The sequence below is a fragment of the Camelina sativa genome, chromosome 6, assembly GCF_000633955.1.
Source record: "Camelina sativa cultivar DH55 chromosome 6, Cs, whole genome shotgun sequence".
Lineage (NCBI taxonomy): Eukaryota > Viridiplantae > Streptophyta > Magnoliopsida > Brassicales > Brassicaceae > Camelina > Camelina sativa.
Window position 1 is genome coordinate 25,180,373 of NC_025690.1, and position 14,422 is coordinate 25,194,794.

At 35.8% G+C, this 14,422-nt stretch overlaps 2 protein-coding genes and 2 pseudogenes across 7 annotated transcripts; 2 read left to right on the forward strand and 2 right to left on the reverse strand.

Moving 5' to 3' along the window:
• LOC104793533 (peroxisomal membrane protein 11D) lies at positions 3,473–5,398 on the reverse strand. Of its 5 annotated transcripts, none has more exons than XM_010519892.2 (8): positions 5,180–5,398; positions 4,784–4,997; positions 4,615–4,689; positions 4,378–4,452; positions 4,218–4,298; positions 4,052–4,126; positions 3,783–3,956; positions 3,473–3,686 (listed from the first exon to the last, which is right to left on the reverse strand). In XM_010519892.2, the coding sequence occupies exons 2-8, from the start codon at positions 4,976–4,978 to the stop codon at positions 3,651–3,653; spliced, it is 711 nt and encodes a 236-aa protein (XP_010518194.1). In that variant the 5' UTR covers positions 4,979–4,997; positions 5,180–5,398; the 3' UTR covers positions 3,473–3,650. The 5 variants fall into 5 exon arrangements, with proteins under 5 accessions (XP_010518194.1, XP_010518193.1, XP_010518198.1 ...); XM_010519891.2 differs by having other exon boundaries at positions 4,784–5,000; XM_010519896.2 differs by having other exon boundaries at positions 5,089–5,398.
• LOC104793535 (tRNA (adenine(58)-N(1))-methyltransferase non-catalytic subunit trm6-like) lies at positions 5,661–8,587 on the forward strand. 2 transcript variants are annotated; one of them, XM_010519897.2, is made up of 13 exons: positions 5,661–5,884; positions 5,984–6,111; positions 6,262–6,367; positions 6,449–6,530; positions 6,616–6,686; positions 6,775–6,816; positions 6,968–7,092; positions 7,221–7,314; positions 7,427–7,526; positions 7,615–7,778; positions 7,865–7,970; positions 8,134–8,220; positions 8,312–8,587. In XM_010519897.2, the coding sequence occupies exons 1-13, from the start codon at positions 5,736–5,738 to the stop codon at positions 8,396–8,398; spliced, it is 1,341 nt and encodes a 446-aa protein (XP_010518199.1). In that variant the 5' UTR covers positions 5,661–5,735; the 3' UTR covers positions 8,399–8,587. The 2 variants fall into 2 exon arrangements, with proteins under 2 accessions (XP_010518199.1, XP_019082417.1); XM_019226872.1 differs by having other exon boundaries at positions 6,289–6,367.
• Positions 8,672–11,635, reverse strand: LOC104793534 (annotated as a pseudogene).
• Positions 12,707–14,197, forward strand: LOC104699470 (annotated as a pseudogene).

Consider the following 14,422-nt stretch of genomic DNA (forward strand, 5'->3'; position numbering starts at 1 on the left):
AAAAAAAAAAAAAAAAAATTCTAATGTATATATTCGATGCATTTCTTCATTTTTCCTATAGTCAGAACTCAGAATACGTTATAATTTGAGTTACCTACGCTTTCTTCGAGTAAAAATAAAACTTATTAATCGTTTGACTCGTAAAAAAGTGGTTGCACACTTGCACTGCTCAGCGGCGAATTGGGTCTAATTTGGAGATGTCCACGTGCTATGAAGTTGGAACTACATATCGGTTACACGGAATATGTATATAAGATCGTCTCTACGCCTCTACATATTTTGATTAAAAGATACTATTATTTAGTATTTCTAAAATGTATATTGTAGTATAAAGCAATTTTTGCTCCAAAACGATACTAAGTTTTATTTTTTACTCGAAGAAAGCAGAGGTGACTTGATAATTCAAAGAAAGATTCTTATTACAGTATTATTACTTTTAAAATTTTAAACCAACAAAAGCTTTTAAGAACAGACTTTAAAAACTTTTTTTTTTGTTAGAGTAGGTGAAATTAAATTGCTTTATCTAGACAAAAGAGATTCCATATCTGGGATATTATATTGTTACGTTTCAAAATTAATAAAACCTGAACTTCCGTAGTGATTACCGTCTCACCAGCTTCCTCGATCGGCTTCAGGGTGCTTTGATCTTGGGGCGTGTCGGAAGCAACTGTGGTTTGTAGAGAACAATGAGAGGCATACAAGATCAGCAGCTATAGAAAGTTAGGAAATTACAAAAATCGGTTTTTGTGGAGAAAGAAGTGTTACCTCGGTCTGTTTTGCAATATGCTAAGCTTTAGCTACTATATGAGGCCTTTGGTTTTGCCTCGGTCATGTTCACTCCCCAATCAACCAGTGGGAATTTCCGCAAGATGTATGGAAGCACTTCATATCGTATGTTCTGACCCTTCAAACAGTTGATGAATCTTTAAACTTCTTCATGGGTATGGCAGAAACTTAAGACAAAGTTTATTGTGATCTGATCTTCTGGCTGAAAGGACATTGCCTCGATTAACGTCATCGCACTGGTGTAATCACCTGCTCTCATCAACATATTAACAAGGGATCCATAATGTCGATGCTCCACTTTGCTCCAATCGGGATATCCTTGTATATTCTTCAGTACTTTTATATACTTCAGTACTTTTATATACTTCAATACTTGTATACAGCGCTACTTGTATATTCTTCAGTACTTGTATATACTTCAGTATCTTCATGGCGTCGCAAATTAAACCTCCCGCGTCACATGCCACAAAAAGACCATCAAAGAAGTACGGAGATGGTTTGAAGTTTTGATCTGCTGCAAGCTTGTGATACATGGCAATAGCTTTTTTAGGCTTGTTACGGGTGTACGCCCAAACCATTATGTCCCTAGAGGCCATGCTGGTTTTCTGGAGCCGGTTGAAAAATCTTTCAGCTGATCTAATTTGACCCACTTCACCGTACATCTTGATGATGGTTTTATTAAACAAATTAATTCCGCCTTTATGTAGTTTTCCATTCGTTAGGCACTTCGCATGGAATGCGCAGACAACATATGGTGATTTTACAAAAACTTTCGAAGATCTAATCATGAGGAAAGTAAAAAACTATAAGCAATTCAAACTTTAGAAAATTTTATCTATATTATTTGCATGACATTACTATCAATTTGTATGCAACGTGAATCGATTTCAGCTCATGACTTTAGATGGTGCCTTGCACAACCTTAGTACACATTAAGCTAATAATACTTACCTATTTGGTTTGAAGGTATTTAGTATTTATATACAATTCAATTAGACCCGAGATAACATAAAACTAAATTAAGAGTTTTACATTAATGACATGAAAAAATTATTTATAGTTTGTAAAACTCTTCATGACATTTATGTAAAATTATTCATGTCATTTAATTTTCTCTAATGCTGCACTATTTAATTTTGATTGATATTTGTAGATACATGGCTAAATTATTCAACTAACACACATTTGTAGATGTTCTCTATGCATGTAAATTAGCTGTTGATGTTTGTAAGGGATTATTTCATTTCAAATCCATGTATCGAGACTATGACATTATTTAATTTTGATTGATATTTGTGTGTTAGTTGGCAACTTTGATGAAATATGGGCCATCCTTTTCAAATTTTTAAAATTAATGAACTCTTACGAGTAATTAAAAATTATAATGCCAAAATAATAATACTAATATTAAAATTTACAGAATTTTTGTTTGGTATTGAATAAAAATATATTCATATATATATTTTAGATCAGTAATTACAATTAATATGGTTAAGATTAAGATTAAAAAAATATTAGATCAAAACATGGGCATATTAGTCATTTTTCTATTCAAATATTATACCAAACAAAGTCATTTGCATTTACATGCATTATCTAAATGAACTTTTTTTTGTCTTATTTGTTAAGGTCATTTGACATTAAGATGAATCATTTAGATGTATCATTTAAATATATTATTTAGATAGAAATGATAGAAATGCTAAGGCTCCAATTGGTAACCAAAATTTATGAAAAGAATGAGGAGGAATATGATATTCCTCTTCATTCCTCAAAATTTTTACCATTTACAAAGAATATTATTTCCTCATCGTTCCTCTACATTCTTCATAAAATGAGGAACACTAGACCAAAAATGTTCCTCACCAAAATTGATGAGGAACAAATGGAACACAAAAAGAATTAATATTAAAATTCGTTTTTTATTTTAAAATAAATAAAAAAAATCTGTTTATTAATAATATTTTAATTTTATAATACAATAATATTCATATTTTTCACAGTATATTGGCAGAAAAGTATCTTTGATACAAAATTTCATGTTAAATTAATTTGAAAGTTTTATTTGGAAATTGTATGAATAGTAAATTAAATTTAAAAGATGTGTATATCATAAATAAAAACTAAAGAATATTTTAAATTAAATTTTATTGTAGGTTAATATTAACTATTAGTATTTAATATGATGTCTCTAAAATTTAATTCACAAATTTTATTTTAAAATCAAATGTAAAATTTATTTTATATACATTAAAAGTAGTATTAGTATTTTTATTCATTGATTGATTTAATATTTAATCTATTTTTAAAAATATTGTTATTATTTGGTTACCAGTCATTATTTTGTTCTTTCTCTGCATCTTTTCCTTTCATTCCTCAAAAATTGTTTATTCCGTTTCTTATTGTTCTTTTTTATTTATTTTCCTTTTGTTCCTCTAATGGTTACCAGTAAAAGCCTAAATGATGAAAGTTGGGAGAACCAAGGATGCTCTTCGACTCGCAAACAAGATGGTTGATGCATTTCTAGGGCAGCTTGCTCGGCTAGCAAGTAGATTGAATTTCTATTACTATAGTAACTATTATTATAGATTGATGTTTGGTTTGGAGAGTTTCAGGTGGTCAGGCTTTATATTTCAATAACCATAATGGTTTACTACTCCAGTATTTGCTTAGAAAAACCAACATCTAACAATAATAATTCAATATTGAAACTTGTGTATCAAGAATCTGAGGCATAAACATATTTATTAAAATCATCCTTCCTGCATATATGTATGTATTTATACGAGGTAGTAACAGCAGCAAATTTCCTTAAAAAAGACCAACATAAACTTTCTCCTTGACACCAACTTCCTCGATCGGCTTCAGGGTGTTTTGATCTTGGGGCGTGTTGGAAGCAACTGTGGTTTGTAGAGAATAATGAGAGTCATATAAGATCAGCAGAAGAAAGTTACGACATTGGAAAGATCGGTTTTTGTGAAGAAAGAAGTGTTTACCTGGTAACAAGAAATGGCGGAGGTGATGAATCCAAAAGCTCCGGTGACACGAGGAGTGATCTTCTTTGGAGCCAACTGAAGCAGACCAGCTGCTACAACAATGTCCATAGCTGCTTTGATCAAAGCAAGTGACCTCTCGTTTGATTTTTTAAGCTTAGCACGATACTCGTCATCCTGCAATTTGATAAACAGGAATTTGAGTTGCTGATAAAAGGAGATTTGATTTTGTAGAATTAGAAGATTCTTGATAAAAGGAGAGAGAACTTTACTTGATACTTGTTACCATTCTTGAGTCCTTTTTCAATCTTCTTCATTGATGAAGAAAGCCTTCCAATCTCACCAATCTAATAACAGTGAAAACCGATAAATATAAGTGGTGAAAAAGGTAAAGGTAACATGAGGGATCGATTGGGAAAGCGAAAGGAAGAGATGGACCTCGACTAAAGTTGTACACACAGAAGATCCCATCCAGCAGAAAAGAGATATACGTCCAAGTAACTCAGCTCGTTCTTTGTTCTGTGTTGAGATACATAAAGACATCAGCCAAAACACAAAACTTCAATAGGTACACATATTTGAATTTGATCTCTCTTACCTTATATATTCCTGATCTCCCAAGCCAGACAATTTGATCCAGGAACAAGAACGTAGATAAAAGTGCGTTCTTAGACTGAAAATAACAAAAACATCCATCAACACAGATAGATCCTGAACAAAAATATGTAAACAAAGGGAGGGGACTAATAAACCTTGGTACTTGAGATTCCTTTTCACAGTTCATTAATGGGTTTAGTCTGAAATTGAAACGAACTCTAAGCTCTGAAGCACATACCTTTCCAAGTAAAACAAGAGGAAGTGGAGTCCCTTTAGGCACAGGACTGATAAGACCATGCAAGTCATTAACAAACTGCAACAATGAACAAAACATATCTAGTTAATTAAAAAATACGAAATCAAAGTTGGGAAAACGAAACCGAAACAGCTAAAAAAGGATCTATAACCTTGAAAAGACGGAAGACTTTTCTGGCTAAGCTGGTAGATTTGTCAACATTTTGAGCAGTACCAGGTTGTCCACCACTCAAGAACTTGGAACCATACTGTATAGCTCTGCATAACTTATCCCTAGCCTCAGCTTTGTTCAAATACATAACCACAAGAGCTAGCTCGGCTCTTGATACATCTAGTGTCGTCGCCATGTTCTTCTCTCTGGAAAAACTACTAAAAAAAAAAAAAACCCCAGAAAACGTTTATCACCAAAGAGACCTTTTGCAAAAAAAAAACCCCAAATCAAATTTAGCAAACTCACAGCCTTTTTCGATCTTCAAACTCGTTTCTGATCTAAGAAATTGTAAATTAATATCTGAATTCAACTATATAAATTGTAAACAATCAGATACCTTTGGGATGAGATATGTGAACAGAGGGAGAGAGCGAAGCGATCAACTAATTAAAGATCCAATGCCTCAGTTTTTGGAACGAATTGTTTTTGTCTTGATCTTGTTTTGTAATCGTGGGGGAGATAGGGCTTGTTTGGTCATCTTCGTTTCCTGATAAACAAACAAAACAACGCCGTCTGTGTCAACGCACTTATTCTCAGCCGTCGATTCTGCCCATCTCATCTCACTCTGCTATTCGGAAGTTGAGGTTATCTCGCGCGTCTCATAAACGTGGCACACATCTCTAGGAAACTACTATGAAAGTCCACGTGGCTGGGATATTATTAAAAATTGTTTGGGCCTCTAAAAGCCCAATAAAATCGAATTGGGTTATGATTTGAGGCCTAATTTTAACATTTAAACCGCACCTTTCCTTAAACCGACAAAACCGTAGTCGTTAGTTAGGGTTTTGATACTTATACGAATCCGTCATTCACTTTTTATTATGTAATCACGAAACTGAAACTAACCAAAAACATATAACTGCAGTCTTTTTTTCTTTATTGCCTTATTGGTGATGGAACTCAATAAGGATCAGAGAGTCATGTCGGAGGAAGATACAAAGCCTCAAGATCCAAATCCCAGATTGGCTAGCGAAGGTTACAGTGTTTTGCTCGACGTTAACGATGGTGACCGTCTCGTCTTCGCTCGTTTATCTGGTGGCGCGTGCGTCTTCTCATCCTTTAAACTCTCTTAAAATTTTTCTATTCCAGATTGATTCTCATCCTCAATTTGGTTTTTTGATTCTTTTTATCTTCTTTGCAGAATATTAAAGATTGGGAATAAGAACTATTCATTAAAACCATTGATCGGAGCTCCGTTTGGATCTCTGTTCCAAGTCGAAAGCGGAGAAGATGGTTCTTTCCTCTCTCGCATTCTACCCGTTAAGCAAGGTTTGTTTTTTAATACCACCAATATCATCACATCTTCTTTTAAGCTGAAGAATAACTAAAGAAACTGAATAATCTATAATGTTTTAGTTTTTTTTGATGGTTGGTTTAAAGATAGATTGAATTTGGTCTGATTGATGTTTGCTTATACAGAAAATAACAGTAATAATGTAATGCAAGATTCAAGAGACAATAGGGAACTCGTTGACAATAATGAAGCTCAGAACCTTACTGGTGAAGAAATTGAAGCTATGCGGAGGTTAGAAGAACTCTTTATTTCCCCTGTTTTTATTATTATGGAAGATTTGCTTAATTTGTTTTTTTTGTCTTTGATGAGTAGAGAGGGTGCAAAAGGGGATGAGATTATTGAAGCTCTAATTGCAAACAGCAAAACGTTTGATATGAAGACTCAGTTGTCTCAGGTAATGTATATAATCTCTCTGCTTCTACTTTGATAGTAGTTTTGGAAAGACATATAATTTGACTTTTCTTGTTACTATCTTGTAGGAAAAATATAAGCTTAAAAAGCAGAAGAAATATGCTCCAAAGCTGCTTCTTCGACGGCCTTTTTCTCGAAGGTATTCATTATTATTTGTTGTTGTCTCCTTTTGTTTTCTCGGCGTCTTTCGTTTTTTCTTATGAAGGGATCTGTTTATTGTTTACCAGTATATGTGAAGCTTATTTCAAGAAATATCCAGCCAGAATCGGGTAAGTAGTACACTTGTTTTGTTTTCATTAAGTAATTGTGTATTCTGAAGAGATCCTAAGTCCTTTTTCCTCTGTTGAGATTTGAATTCTCGCTCTTTACGATAACAATTATGTATTGATTGTGTTGTATATCTTTTTGTGTGTGTTGTAGATTCTTACGAGTAGATGCGTTATCTCTTCTGTTAACAATGGCTAATGTCACTGCATACTCGGATGTGCTTGTTGTGGATATGGTTGGTGGCCTTGTCACTGGTGCAGTGGCTGAACGTTTAGGAGGTATATTGTTATGACCTCAAATCTTTCATAATGTCCAACTAATGATGACACTAAGCAGCAATCTTACATCATGCATATTTTATGCCACTGCTATTGTGAGTCTTAAATGTATATATTCCTTTTAACAGGCACTGGTTATGTTTGCAATACATATAAGGGAAGTTCTCCTTATCCTGTGGAGATGGTAAGGATGTTCAACTTTAGTGACAAGGTTTTAGAGAGGTATGTTCGAGATTGGTCTCTCCCAAGTCTTTTTCTCTCTAGTCTATAATTGTAACCGTTCTATAGAATGTATCTGTAATTGACATTTGTGTGTTCCTTTTCTCGTGTGTAGGATCGTGCAGTCATCTATAAACGAGCTCTCGTCAGCCAATACCGTGTCTCCTGAAGATAACAATCAACAAAAAGTTTGTAACGCTGAGAACAATATCAATGTAAGTTGCGAACCTATACAGTTTCACTTGAGTCTTGATTTGAGAAAATCTTGTGGTTCTAACAGAAGGTTTTAATTGAAACATGCAGGAAACAGCTACATCTTATATTATGGTGGAAGAAATAACTGTGACAGCTGAGGCTAGAGTAGTAGATAATGTCGTCCCAGAGAGCAAAATAATCAAAGCCCCAAAAGCTGGAGCCAAAGCTTCAAAAGAAACAGTAGAGATGTGGCGAGAAAACGGATTCTCTAGGTAAGTAAATATATAAGTCAATAAGTGTTTCTGTGAATGATATTGGATTCTGTTCATTCATAACTAAAAGATCGTCTGATTTGCAGTCTAATCATGGCTGCACAAGACCAAGACCCTTGGAGCTTAGTTAAAGATGTATTGCCACTGCTCTCATATTCTGCTCCCTTTGCAATATATCATCAGTATTTACAGGTATGTCAGAAGAACAAATCCCTTACTAACTGCTTTTTAACCGATTAGAATCTGCTACATTCAGTTCTAGGCTAGATATAGTAGACATTTAGCTTAGTGAACTTGCTCTAAGCGTTTAATATGTCTGGTAATAATGAACAAAATCTCATTATGAAATTCACAGCCGCTGGCGACATGTATGCACAAGCTTCAGCAGGAGAAGATGGCGATCAACCTGCAAATAACAGAACCGTGGCTACGCGAATATCAGGTATAGTAATATTCTCTTTGCAAATCCCAATAGATAGATAGATCATCAAGAGATTGTTCATTCATTCATATATGTATATCTCGAAATGCAGGTGCTTCCTTCAAGATCTCACCCTCACATGCAGATGAGTTCTTTTGGAGGCTACGTTCTGAGCGGCATTAGAATCTCTACCACTTGACTATTGTTTTTTCAAAACCAGAAACTGGTTTGATGTTTGGTCTTTTCTTGAAAAGGTCTTTGTTGTTGTAACATTTTTTTGTTTTTTTTTTGATCAACCGTTGTTGTAACATAAGTTCTGAGATTATAAGAACACTCAAAATACTTGAAATATTTCCCGGAATTTTTTTAGTGAAAACGGCCATTACCTTATAATATTCTAACGGTTTTGTATGTCCACACTGTTTAGTGTATTCCGATCATATGAGTATATGACAACATTACGATTTAGACATACCAAACAAGATATCATTATCATAGGCTAAGTTTCATAAAGATTATGAAAACATTACAGAATACATTATATATATACCAACATTGATAAAAGATCTGCTTCATGTTCTTCTACTTTGTTATTCGCAGCTCTCTACTTCCTGGTAAAGAAACTTTTCAATTTCCCTTTCTCAATCCTTTCAAGAAGTTTCTTCGAACCAGGAACCTCCAACTCCGACAACTTCTTCAAATAACCAACAGCTCCATGCGAGACCATCAGCTTTTTACACTTCCTGCTCGAACACAAAGCCGCCAAACCCGAAACCGCATACTTCTTTGCCGAATTACTCGGACTCGGCTCAAGCAACATCACAAGACTACACTCTTCTCATCTCTCTTCACTTCTCTGTAATTCCTTGGAACCGTAACCAGACTCGCTATAGCTTGAGCAGCAACCTCTCTAGCTCCGCTCGCTTTCGCCTCCAACATTCTTATCAACAACGGGATACAACCTGATTCACCGATCATTCTCTTCGTCTCAGTTGATGTAGCAATCCTGCAAATAGTTGATGCAGCCGCTTGTTGAGCTCCGACTGATCCTGATTTAAGAACATGGACTAAACTTGGGATTATCTTGAAGTAAGTCTCGATAGAAACAGAGCCAACAAGATTCCTAATTGCTGCAACTCCTGATTCTTGAGGAAGTGGACCGTCTAAGTAAGCTAGCAGAGTTTGAATACCGTTCTCTGATATAACCGATCTTCGAAGAGTTTCGTTGCTCGAAGTGAGATTCTGAAGACACTCAGCTGCGTACTCTTTAGATCCTAACAGAATCCCGCAGTTGAGTATGTTAATCATCACTTTAACGATCCCTTCTTCCGCAAGAGTCTGTCTTACTTCAGGCACAGCAGAAATGTTCTTCAAAGTACAAGCAGAAGCAGACTGAGAAACAGAGTCCCCTGTTTTGCAAATCTCGATCAACGGACTAACCCCGCCGTGACCAACGATTGAACGAGAAGTCTCTGATGAAATCGACATTCTCTGCAACGAAATAACAGCTTTCTCCTTGGCAACAGGACTTCCAGATTCTAGTAGCCTTAGCAATGGAGGCAATGCGTTCTCAGAGATAAGCCAGTTTTCACAACCGCCTGATTCAGCTAGAGAACAGATCACAGTCACAGAGTTTTCCCTTACGCTAGGTGAAGTAGCCGTCAAAAGCTGCACCAAAGACGCGACATTGCTCCGACCTAAAGCTGTTATAACCGCTTTTTCGTCATCTTTCATCACCTCAACAAGCTGTTCAAGCGCTTTGCGTTTAGACTCCAAGTGACCTATCTGAAGCCGAGCAAGCAACTCTCTAACGCTGAACGTTTCCAAGTCTTGAACTGAAGAAGATAAAGGTTGCGTGACTTCTCCAAGAACACCTGTTTTCATAAGCAATCCACAATCTTTCAAGCTAAGATCGATTTTGGCAGATAGAGAATCGAGATCACTCTGCATCTTTAACTTCCCTTCTTGCTTCTCATTGACGCATACGTTAGCGAGCTCGATGGCTTCTTTCAAGGTTTCTAAGACCGCTTGAAGTTGCTCTTTGCATAGAGTGTGTTTAGAGAAGCAAGGGTGGCTAGACAAATCAGATAAACATGTCGGTATCTTCTCTAATCTTGATATGATCACTCTCCATCTGCTTGAGAAAACTTTCACCGTTCTTGCTTTAGACAAAGCAACAGGCACAAACTCTTGCGCCTGTAATAACAAATCTTCAACTGTTGGATCAACAACCATAGTTTCGTTTCCGATTCTCTCCTCCACCATGATCCTTGAACTCTTCTATTTCACTGAATCGCACAAAAGAAGGAAAGAAACAGAACTTTAATGATTTGCAGAAACAAAAGAAAACAAACGATCAAATATGCTTTGATGAGACACACTGGCAAATCATTGATACTTTAGTTCTGTAAATAGGTATGAAAAGAAAACAAAAAAGTGGTAATGAAGGGAGTAGTTGAATGAGTGATGAACAAGTTGGTAGATTTGTTATAAATAAGGGACACGGATTATATAAAAACAAGAAGAAGAAAAGGAAGAAGCTAACCAAAAAAGAGTTTCGAGAATCACAGAACAAAAATAAGCTTATCAATATTTTCTTTTCTTTTGCTGGAGAACAAAAATTAAACCCCTAGCAGACAAAAAATATACAAGTCCTTTTCCAATTTCCTTTTACTTCGTCGGTGTGAACAATAAATGCTATAAATAAAGCTAATGATATGGTAATAAATAAATACAAGAATCTATCACGAATCAGCATCTATCCATAATCTATTAACATAATATTATACTATATAGTATAGTATATACATTTTTAATGAGAAGGCTCATGGAAAATAAAAGACAAGAATACCCTTGTGAAGAACAAGAATGAGAGAGCTTACAGAGAGATTAAAAGAAAAAACAAAAGATTGAAGAATAAGAAGCTGGTTTTTAGAGGAAAGGTAATAAAGAGAGAAGAGAGACTTTGTTTAAAAGAGAAGATGCGAGTCTCTTTCAACAAATCGTGTGCTTAAATACTTCATAAGAGTTCGAACCAAACTCCACTAAAACACACTACATACATACAAGGTTGGTGACAAATCCACAACTTGTCTTTACCTTAAGAAAATAAAAAAGTTCTTTCCTAAGACGAGCTTGTGCAAAAAGCAAGAGATTCAAACAGAAGAACATGTAGAAAAAATTGAAATCCAGAGCTACTATTATCTTTTGAGTTTAAACGAGCTAACAATTACCTGGATATAAAAAAAGATCTATGCTTGAGCTTCTGGGTTCGATGCCTATCTGAAACTGTTTTAACGAGTTATAGTTGAAGATTTTTTGAATTTCGAAAGTGAATTCAAAAACAAAAGCAGAAACTCTCTTTCACATCAGAGAAGGAGCTTGTTCCAGAGTCGTTTAATTTTTTTAGTCAGCTTTTAGATTTTGTTCCGACAGAGCCGTAACGCACGATTTTTTTGTTTTTATCGTATCGCGAGAATTTTTCAAATTCAACTAATCGAACGGTTATAATTTCTTGTGGGACCAATATCGAACGGCTGGGATACGATTGAAATTTGAAATGACTCGGTGATTAGCTGACGTGGACTTATGACTGGGTCTTCTCGGGAGCGTCACGTGTGCGGAAGTAAAGCAAATATCAATAAGATTAACCTTACGTGTTCGATGAATTAACGAAAATGCCACTGGTTTTTAAAGCATCTAATCGACTTTTGAGGAACCATAAAGGAGAAAGTAGTGTTAGAGGGGACCGAGGCGCGTGAGAGGCTTTGTGGGCCTTATTAACGTGCATGAAACGGCACGCACTTGTTTCCTGTCTATTGAGACTTGAGAGACTTGTGAGAGCGTCGGCTTTTGTGATACTATAATTAATTTTATCATTAAGGTCATTATTAATGTAACTCCTTTATTTATGTGCTAATCCTCATCCGATTTTCATAATCATTTTTACGGTTAAAAAACTAAGATGATCGAAATAATTGATTATCACCAAGTGAGACCCTTATCTTATCCTTCATGACTCATCACCCCAATACTCCCACTTCATTAATATTTTGTACAGTAAATAAGAATAACTGAAAGTATTGTATTATCGTTTTCTCTTTTAAAGATAAAATCATATGAATTATAAATGATAATTTTCCTATATTTTCTTATATAAAACCAGGCCACAAATATTTCAACAAATCCAATATCCTAATTTTCTGAAAAGTTGTCTCTGAATCATTAAATTTTTAAATCTAATCAGAGAATCATCGGTTTGACTTCCCCTATGTATTTACTATTTTGTTTTGGTCCTCAGGTCAGATGTCACAGCGTACAAGAAGAACTCATATTTATATGGATCAAAACGTATCGTCTAGCTATTTGGCAGGTTAAGATGGGCCTAAATTTCTGAAGCCCAATATTAAACGAGGACTTCACTTCCCATTCTACACCAAACTATAAATACGATTCTCCTTTATCGTGTGTCACAAACCAGCCTAGGAATAATGGTGCCCATAGGTCGATGAACTCACCAGTTTCAGGCACTGGATATCTTGTGTCAAACCAGCCAAGGAAGAATGGTTTGTATGGGTCAAGGAGCTCGTCTATTTCAGGCTCCAGAGTTTGGACGCCGGAAGATAGTGGCAGTCCCAAGTCTAGGGAAACTGTATGGAAGTATTGGAAAGCTGGAAACTGCAAGAAGGGTGAGCAATGCGAGTTCTTACACTCTTGGTGTTGTTTTCCTGGGTTGGTGATGGTAGCTACTCTTGAAGGACATAGAAAGGTACTTCGCATATAGTTTCCATGCTGCTTTGATACTCCTTTATTATGTTTAGCATAGTATGCACCGTTGTTTCATCTTGAGTGTTGGCTGAATGGAAAGCAGATTTTATTCACATCTAATTTTTCTTGACCGTAGGATATAAAGGGGATTGCAGTACCTCAAGGTTCTGACAAACTCTACTCAGTCAGTGGTGATGGTGCTTTGAGAATATGGGACTGCCATACTGGTCAATTTGTGCATGAGATCAACCTCCAGGCAGAAGCAGGGTCTCTAATTAGTGAAGGACCATGGGTTTTCCTTGGCTTGCCAAATGCTGTAAAGGTTAGTCTAGGGCATTCTAACCTCAGGACATTTATCTGTTTTCTAAATACCATTCTTTGAAATTCAGTGGGATTCATCTCGACGCTAGTCTCAAGTTTTTGCTATACAATCTTGCAGGCGTTTAATGTTCAGACCTGTAAGGATTTGTATCTCGGTAGGAGGTCAGGTGAATGCAATGGCTGTTGGAAACGGAATGCTTTGTGCTGGGACGAGTGTAAGCCTTTTAACTCACTCCATCTTTACTTCTGTAAGTTCTTTACTTCCAGTTTATTGCATCCGGATCTAAAGTGTATTCCGTTTTGGTCTCGTTGGAATTACAGTCTGGAAAGTTACCGACACTGAGTCTGATCCTTTCAAATACCTCACATCTCTCGAGGGACATAGTGGTGAAGTAAGTGTTTTGTTGTTGGAGGTCAGAGGCTATACTCTGGTTCTGTGGATAAAACCATTAAGGTACGGGGATAGTTCCATTTATTTCAATCTTTGCCCAAAAGAACTTGCCATGTTATAGAGTTGATTCCAATCAACATGTTCAGGTGTGGGATCTCGACACATTGCAATGTATAATGACATTGAGGCAGCATAGTGACACTGTCACGTCGCTCTTATGTTGGGATCAATATCTGTTACCTTCTTCACTGGATGGGACCATAAAAGTCTGGGGCTCTTCAGAAAGTCTCAACTTGAAAGTTATCCATACACGCAGCCAAGAACAAGTAAGTTCTAATAACAAGAACAACAAGTAAACCTGGTTTTCCTTTTAAGAAATAGTATTCTGATTGTTTATGTTTTTCTGGTTTGAAACAGAGTGTGCACGTTCTTTGTGGATTGCACGATGCAGAGGCCAGGCCGATTATATTCTGCTCTTACGAAAACGGAACAGTTGGCATATACGATCTACCATCGTAAGTGAAGCTTAATCCGAGCACTTCTTTAGTGCTCTACTTTCTACTCTAATTTAACAAAAACCAATATGAATCATTTTTTTGGTCTACCATCGTATGATCTGACTGGCACTATAGTGATTTTCACAACTGATTTTCTCTACAAACAAAAACCAACTTGAAGGTTTCAATATCTAATATATGAAATATCAAAATTTCATGGTTCTATTAGTGGGGTAAAGCAACAAGA

Coding starts and splice junctions, on each gene's coding strand:
- LOC104793533 (XM_010519892.2), bottom strand. CDS start 4,978: ATGGCGACGACACTAGATGTATCAAGAGCCGAGCTAGCTCTTGTGGTT. Junction 4,453..4,614: donor CTCTTGTTTTACTTGGAAAG/GTATGTGCTTCA, acceptor TGTTATTTTCAG/TCTAAGAACGCACTTTTATC. Junction 4,299..4,377: donor GGAGATCAGGAATATATAAG/GTAAGAGAGATC, acceptor ATCTCAACACAG/AACAAAGAACGAGCTGAGTT.
- LOC104793535 (XM_010519897.2), top strand. CDS start 5,736: ATGGAACTCAATAAGGATCAGAGAGTCATGTCGGAGGAAGATACAAAG. Junction 6,368..6,448: donor GAAATTGAAGCTATGCGGAG/GTTAGAAGAACT, acceptor TTTGATGAGTAG/AGAGGGTGCAAAAGGGGATG. Junction 7,971..8,133: donor TATATCATCAGTATTTACAG/GTATGTCAGAAG, acceptor TGAAATTCACAG/CCGCTGGCGACATGTATGCA.